This window comes from Quercus robur, chromosome 12 (genome assembly GCF_932294415.1).
Source record: "Quercus robur chromosome 12, dhQueRobu3.1, whole genome shotgun sequence".
Classification (NCBI taxonomy): Eukaryota; Viridiplantae; Streptophyta; class Magnoliopsida; order Fagales; family Fagaceae; genus Quercus; species Quercus robur.
In genome coordinates, this window is record NC_065545.1 from 9,651,725 (window position 1) to 9,660,560 (window position 8,836).

Here is an 8,836-nt window from a genome sequence, read left to right on the forward strand (position 1 = left end):
GGGAGTAAAAGCTAAACACTGAAAAAGAGAAGAAAGAAAGAAAAGAAGAAAGAAAGCAATAGGCGTGAAGAGAAGAAGAAAGAAAGAAAAGAAGAAACAAGGAAGAAGAAGAAGAAGAAGAAAGAGAGCTGGTGATTAGACAAGACACTAAATAGTGGGTCCCATTCGTTGCTAAAAATTATGGAAAATTTCATCTCACTCTATTCTCTGTTTTCAGAAACTCCCAAATTGTGTTTTCAATTTTGGTATATCATAACTCAAAAACCAAAGAATTGAGTGATGGAAACATCACTAGTAAGCAAAGCCAAACAACCACCTTGTGGTGGGTTCCACGGTATTTTAGGTTCTAGGTGATGAAAACCCAGTGATGGGTGATGGAAAACTTGAAATCTAAACAACCCATTAGTCTTCGATAGGACCATACGGGTTAAACCTAGCAACACAATAGATTTAATTTCAAAGCCAGTCCTAACCACAATGCAGGCAATGACCTCACCTACTTTGTCCAAATGATTTTGGCAGGCAAAATGCAGTCTATAAGACTTAAATTCCACCAAAAAAAAAACCTAGATCATTGATTCTAATAGTAGATAGAGCAAAGGGTCTAATTCAAATTCTTTAAGTTTTAGGTTTTGAAAAAGGTACAAGTAGCATAACACATTTTATACTACATGAGGGACTTTACTTAGGAAAAAGAAAAATACAAACACATTCTACACTATACTAAGAGAAGAAGTTGAAATTGGGGAGATTGGGATATGTAGGACGAAGTGATGGATCATTAAGAATGCACCAGAGTCCCACTTTAATTATTCTCTCCAATTGTCTTTTGTTAACCTCCTTACCACTCACTAGTTTTCCTAGCTCATTCACCTCAAAGCAATGATATGCCCATTCTTTGAGAATATCTTCTTCTTCAGGAAGATTCCAGTCCACATTCTTTCTACAACATATAAGCTCCAATAACACAATTCTAAAACTATATACATCTGCTTTGATTGTAATTGGTTGTTTTCGATGCCACTCTGGTGCAACATACCCCTTTGTCCCTCGGATGCTTGTAAAGGTGTTGGTTTGGTTTGGCTTTAGTAGTTTTGCCAATCCAAAATCAGAGATTTTTGCACACCCATATTCATCTATGAGTATATTCTGAGGCTTTATGTCACAATGAATGATTCATGACTAACACTCTTCATGGAGATAAAGAATTCCTTTTGCTATGTTGTGCGCAATTTCGATTCTTCCATCCCAACAAGGTTGTTTTTCAGGTTTGAAGAATATATCAGCAAGTGACCCATTGCTCATGTACTCATATACCAATAGCCTATTCTCTCCATCATGACAATACCCCAGTAGATGGACAAGGTTCTTGTGGTGTGTTCTACCAGTAACTTTGATCTCAGTTAGAAACTCTTTTCCCCTTCTGACAATGCTTTCCCTAGTCTTTTAACGGCTACAAGCTTTTGACCATTCAATATTGTTCCCTTGTACACAGTCCCAAATAATCCTCTACCTTTCTCTTCCTTGAAATGATTAGTAATTTTCTCAATATCAAAATAAGTAAATGATCTTGGAGAAAAATCCATGCTCAAACCAACATTTCCACTATTAGGACCCTTTTATATCCCCAAACACAATTTCTATAAATCACAATCCCAAAAATCATTAACATAATGAGTTCGAAAGCAGCAAGTGAGATGCTTATAATCAATATGTCCTTTGGATGCTTTTTTTGGCTACCCATGGGCAAATATCATATATGATGGATGTACACATACCTACCTTGATGAATGCCATGTTTGAATCACTTAGTATGTACTATTGTTCCATATTTCAAAGGAAGATTTAGGATTCGGCACATACTATCTTTGTACATAGCGGCTTCACAATTACAGTCCACCAAACATGCTGCTCGGCATTCATCTTTAGTTGATAATGACAGAATGGAAAGAGAATTATCAAATTGCCATTCACTATTGGATATTGGTTCCATGGTATATGTGATACTTCCATCTTTGCTTTTGCAACTTTTTGCAATGAATTTCCTATCACAACCTAAACTCCATTTCTCTTGGTTAACACTCGCAAATCCTGGAATGCATGAGCAATTGGCTGTCTTCACCAATATTAGTACAAAACCCATTAAGGCCACACAGGCTCTTAGGGTCACACTTATTATCAGAAGATGCCCATATCTCTGACCAATTCCCATTTGTATCCAAATTGTGTGAGAATAGCCTAAAGATCCCATCAGCATCAATTCTCATAAGATAGACTGTATCATTTGTCAGATATCTACGTTGAGTCAGATTTGTAAGGGATGTGACAGTGGAATTGGGCAAGTAGAGATTCCCATAATCATCAAGACATAGTGATACATCACTTCCTTGTCCTTCTGTTTGTGAATCTCAATAAGCGTTATTAGATGAGTTTGGAGATCCCACCAGGTACTGCACAAGGAGTCCATCTGTTTGCATCGCCAGACGAAATATTCTTGTTGATTGATTAGACTCTGAAGCACTCGAAACCAACTCTTTTCCAGCCGTGAGGCATTGACCCTGTAAGAGGGTATTGGTTGGATTATCAAAACTTTGCCATATAATATTTTTATTAGAATTATAGAGAATAAAGTTTCCTGAATCGAGCATTGATGCTGATGTTGCATATTTAGGAGGAGTAACAATGGTCGTCTCTTCGCCTTGTGCCGATTGCATGATGAGTCTACCATCACTATTGAAATTCAATGTAACACTAGCAAGAGCTGGAGGTTTGTCTTGGTTGGCTGTCCAGACTATTGTCTTTTCAGGAATCCCTGCAAGAAAAACTCCTGTAGCGTAGCCATTGGCTTGTTAGTAGAAGCCAAAGGCATAGAGACCAGAGCGTGATAGCCATGAAGACTTAGAGGTTGGTGTTAAAGAAGAGCCAAGGTTTACAATGGATTCCCCTTGTTGAGCTTCTGTAGTGAAAATTGCTGAAAGAAGAAGAAAAGGTAAGATAGTTGCCATCGGTGGACAATTGCTAGCTCTCTCTCTCTGGTTTCAAATGGAAGTGAATAATAATGTTTAGGAATTAAGAACTCAATCCACCTCCATATATTATATACAATCCTTTGTTCGTAAGCATGAATTATAAATAGCCAAACCTCCACATATTATATGTAGTCAATAAAACGAACAATGTCTCAAGAATTTGTCCCTAATAATTGACTTAGATTTACATGAAGACAAGGAAGATGATAGGGTTATAAATTTTCACAAATTTTCTTACAAACTATTTATATGGTCAGTAGTAGGCCTAGATGAGAATCAATAAAAATTTGTCACATCAACAATTTATGAAAACTAGCGGATGTCCAGTGCGATACGCATATTCGTTATTAGTTATTTTATAATACTTATATGTGTTGTAATGTTTGGAAAATTAATTTTGATTATGTATTATATGTCACTAAAATAATGAAGAAAAAATTTGTAATACAATATATCCATATAACCATGGTTAATTAGACCCTAAAAATGCCACTACATATCTATTGATTTTTTTTTAATCAAGTGTACATGTATATTTGGTTCTTACATTTGACGTTTTCAATATAAAAAATATTATTATTATTATTATTTTTTTTTTTTTTTAGGATTATTTCTTCTTCTTTTTTAAAGAAAACACGTGAACTTTTGAAAGCTGAACATCTAAGATTTAAGGTTTATAATTTTTAATTTGCAAAACTAAATATACATATCAAGAGATTAAAAATATGACAACAATTGAACAAAGAAATATAAAATTATACCATTTCATATCTTAAGTTTAATTTTCCATACAACTAAGTACCTTAATCACTTGCAAAGATTAAGCACTTCCCAAAGATATAAATAAATACAAATAACACATTTTAAGGCTCTATGTCTTCCCTAGACATACCTTTTAGAAACCTTAAATGTCATTGAAACACTGTATCAAGCTTTAGCAGTGTTGTTGAGAGGTTTAGATCATATGCACCTAAAACCAAAGCCAATTTCATACTCTTCTTGACACTGACTCTCTCTCTCTCTCTCTCTCTCTCTCTCTCTCTCGGCCCTTAAATATTTTGTGAAACTGGAATATATAAAATAATGGGTGTTATAACATGAGAAACTAATATTGAATGAAGGAAACCTTTCACTTTTGAAATTAATGAAATTAAAAGTGGAAAAGTTCAAGAAGTTGGAAAAGGGAGTGTAACGAAATCTCTTAATCTTCTACATTTATGGCTTAAACTGGTAAATGATAAAAAGATGAGGTGATGCAAAGGGCCAAATGAAATACCATACAAAGCACCACATGGTAGAGCCTCATTTTCTCTAGCATAAGGTCTTTGCAAATATATATATATATATATATATATCTATATTGATTTTGTAAAAAAAGTTTATGTCTGTAACGTTACTCAAAAATCAAATATCTACATACCTCCCATGAATATTTTTTTTATTACTACAAAAAGTACTGAGTTTGTATTAGAAAGAGTATAAAAATTGTGTATGCAGTTTACTCATCCTATGTTTTGGCCGTGTGTGAAGGGAGAGAATGAAAATTGAGAGAAGGAATAAAGAAGGGCAAATATAATTTGGGTTAAACTTGTCTATTTTACACAGTTTTACGAACACCCACAAAAGCAACTGAAATCATGACTATATGTTTGTTTGGGATGAGTAAAGAGAGGAAAGAATATTTGTAGACGGTTTTTTACCTAATTACACAAATTTTTTTATTCCTTTCTTGTTAATTTTCGAGGAAATTTTTAACCATTCTTTATGTAAAAAATTAAATAAATCATTTTTTTTTTAGAGAAAGTTTCAACTTATGGCGTCCGCTTATGATAATTGCTCTTTATCATCAGACTAAGACACCAATTGGCTTTAGGTGTAGACGAGGATTGACCTCCAGATCTCTTATTCCACCATCATAGACTTTACCAGTTGAGCTAATGGTGTTGATAGGCCAAAAACTGAATGACCCCTTGTGATAGAAATTAATTAACTAATTAGCCAAGTTATTAATTAATCAATTTATCATGCAAACGCGTGGTAGCACAAATAAATCACCAAAAAACTAAATTATGCAGCAGAAAATAAATAACACGGTGATTTGTTTACGAATAGAGAAAACCTAACGGCAAAAACCCCACCGGGTGATTTTTAGGTCACCACTCCCGAAACTCCACTATTATTACAACAAGCAGTTACAAGTAAAGGAATCCAAGTACCTTACCAACCTACAGTTGAACTCTTACCCCAATACCCAATTGGACTTGTTCTGTAGTGACAGTTCCCCTTTCAGATGCACGACTCCCAGTACGTGACTAACCAATTGCGCTGATCCCAGTATGCGACTTCAATCACCAACTACGAAGGTTGTTGGTTGCAAAGTTCTTCAGTTCATCCACACAATGAAGAACAAGAAGATGTTTGGTCACAAAACCTTACGATGCACATACACAGCAACTTCGTCAAGAGAAAGAGATAAACTAGGGCAAGAACTTCGTCTCTGGTCACAATTTGCTTGAACAGAGTTTGCTCAATGCTTGTGCAACTTATGAACACTTTGACGGCCCTTAAACTGATCATTTTATATGTCTAGGGTTAGGAGAAAAGAAAACCTAAAGACACATTCACGGATCCCAAGAAAATCATATTGAAATTCTAAAAATCTTAAATCTCGACAGATAGTAGGTGTCGAGCAGGTGTCGAGAACACCGAATGATGAACAGCTTCCTTAAACTCGATAGATGCAGCTGTCGACCAGTTGTCGAGCTTTAATGATTTTTACTCTGAACCTGTTTTCTTGAACAAACTTGAAAGTTTCAATACGTGATCTTGAAACAAGGTTTCTTGAAGTATTTAAAACATCCTAAATTTATCCAAATATAAGTAAAGTGCGTTTTGTCAAAGGATAAGCCATTTACATAAAATCAAGACATATGTTCTTAACATGTGAAACACATATGTCCTAAAAATCTCCCCTTGGCAATCCGTGACAGAACCACAACTAACGAATGAACATATGAGAGAAGTCATAAATCACTCAACTCATATTCACTCATTGAATACAATAAAATCTATACTAACACAAACTCTTGAAAAACTTTGCAAGAAGAGAGTTTATGGCAAATAGACTTTGACAATCTGTATTTCTGAAACACTCTTAAACAAAACTCATCAAGGCATCTTTGTGTGAAACAGAAATAATAGATTGCATATAAGTATAAGAAACATGTGTATAAAGAGCGAAAAGAAAACAACACATGGAAGGGTAGGTGAAAGAAAAAAAAACATACATCAATATAAATAAGGAAGTAAGTACAATGTATGTCTAGACATGGGTCACAAGACCTCATGTACAAAAGTAATGTATCTAAAAAGAAAGAAAAGAAAAGATACATACTGTCCTCACTACATCCATCAAAAATGTATCAACTCTCCCCCTAACAAAATGATCCTATACTAGCTCTCCCCCTAAGATAGACTACTCTCATACCAAAACTACTCCCTCTTTTTGTCACGAATGACAAAGGGTAAGAGTGTCAAGTAGACATCTCATAGGTAGAGCTAGCATCTCCATCATCATCATCTGAAGCACCATCGTCATCACCATCATCATCATCCTCATCCTCAAAAGCAGAAGCCGCAGGAGAAGGCGGTGAAGGAGTAGCCTTAGGAGCAAAGCCACCCATAGATGCCTGTCGTCGAGCAATACGACCGACATGAACTTTCGCCTAATACAACTCTGTAGAAAGTGTATCGAGGCGAGCATCCATGCGCTACAGCTGCACTATAATATCTCCTAGAGACATATCGCTCGAAGATGAAGGAGGAGCCGATGTGGATGGAGCCGAACGGGATGGAGCGGAATGAGAGGAAGGAGCCGCTAAATCTGACTGCTGCGACCGAAGCTGGGCCTCGCTACATTTAACAGTAGCGTAATCTATGGCACACATGACGATGAAGTGGTCGGATGAGGGAAAAGGAACAGAAAAGTGGCATAGAATCCTCGTGATAGCAGAAGGAAAGATGAGCTTATCACGGGTCACCGAATATAGACGAACATCTATGATAGACAGAATGAAATAAGAAAGGAAGTCTATGGTGAGATGCTCAAGAAGAGACAACAAAAACTGAGCACGAGGCTTTGTGATAGAGTTATAACAAGAGAGGGGATGCAGAACAAAAGTCATTACCATGTTCGTGAATCTAGGACCTTTAGCAAAAGGTCGACATGGTGTAAAAAGACGCTCACCCCAAGAAGTAAGGTGCTCACAAAAAGCGGACATGAGCTCATCCCTGGACACAGTCCTTAGATGCTCACTGCTAGGATAGTCAGGAAACTCTATCCTAGGAACGAAGAGGGTTCTAGGCTGGAGTGGATTTACGCCTATGTGCCATAAACACGACTAACGTAAACAACAGAGAGGGAGAAAAGAAAGACAATCAGAAAAGTCCCAAACATTTTAAAATATATGAAATATATTGAAAAGAAGTACGTATGCATGGGAAATGCATGAACATGTGACATGCAAAAGAAATTTCATCATGGGCTCAGCCCAATCCAAACCTACCAACACACAATCATATAGCACACATCTAAATGCATGGCAAGACCATTATAATGCTAATGTGATGCAATGTATAAGGTTTTAAACACATTTAAGTGAAATCCTAACCCAAAATTTCAATGAAATCTCATCAATTTTGAAAAACCCCCAAAAAGTTCCAAAAACCCCAAATCCTAGGTTACAAAACATGAAATGAATGAATGAGAAAGGATTAGAAGCTTACCAAGTGAGGAAAAATGTGAAAAACCTTGGAAAATCCTTGAGAACCAAGACAGGAGTGAGATTGGAGAGTTTTTGGGAGAGAAACAGAGAAGTATCGAGAGAGAGATCGACGGAAATGAAGACCAGATCGCGTATAGGCTTTATATAGGAAAGCTTGTAATTCTCGACAAATGCAGGTATCGACAGGTATCGAGATATCTGTTGAGGAGGTGTCGAGAGAAATACACGTCAACAGCTGAGGTGTCGAGGAGGTATCGAGGATCAACACAACAAGTTTAAGAACAGAAGCTCGATCGATCCACTAGGTATCGAAAAGCTATCGAGCATACAGATCCAATCTCGATAGATCCACCAAGTATCGAGAAGCTATCGAGCATACAGATCCAATCTTGATAGATCCACCAGGTATCGAGGTGCAGGCGAGATTGCAATAAGAAAAAGTTTAAGGAAGCTCGACAGATAGCCAGCTATCGAGGAGGTGTCAAGCCAGCTTTTAAAAACAGTTTTTCGAGATGTGAAAAACACAAACATGAATGCAATCTAACATGCAACTCAACCAACGATCCAATCAATATATTAGGCTTTTAAAATCATCTCTCAAATGAAAATTTAAGCACATGGATCTCCACAAACACACACACACACACTAAACAAGTCTAACCAATTTTATATTTCAAAAACGAGTCTAGACAATTTAGTGAGCATACATTAATACATGTATAACCTCGTGATGACCAAATCACATTATACCTGAACATGTATCAAGAATAGCAAAGAATATTGCGTGTTATGTGTGAAAAACATCGCAAGATTGCATAAGTGTATGGGTGTTATGATGATTTGAGATATGAGAAAATCACTTAACTCACACACAATCATAACTGCTTGATGGGGACTATCACTTTTGAGATACATCCTATAACTCCCACATCTCCTAGAATACATGCTTGCAATCATATTTAAAGCATTTTTAATCTTTTTGCTTTTAATTTTCTTTGCATATTTTTCTTTTAAACATATCAT

General features: G+C 36.2%; 1 protein-coding gene across 1 annotated transcript; it reads right to left on the reverse strand.

Moving 5' to 3' along the window:
* Positions 1-723: 723 nt before the first annotated feature.
* Positions 724-2,212, reverse strand: LOC126708110 (G-type lectin S-receptor-like serine/threonine-protein kinase LECRK4). Its single transcript, XM_050407931.1, has 2 exons — positions 1,864-2,212; positions 724-1,136 (listed from the first exon to the last, which is right to left on the reverse strand). Exons 1-2 carry the CDS (start codon positions 2,210-2,212, stop codon positions 724-726), a joined length of 762 nt encoding a protein of 253 aa, XP_050263888.1.
* Between the last annotated feature and the right edge of the window lie 6,624 nt (positions 2,213-8,836).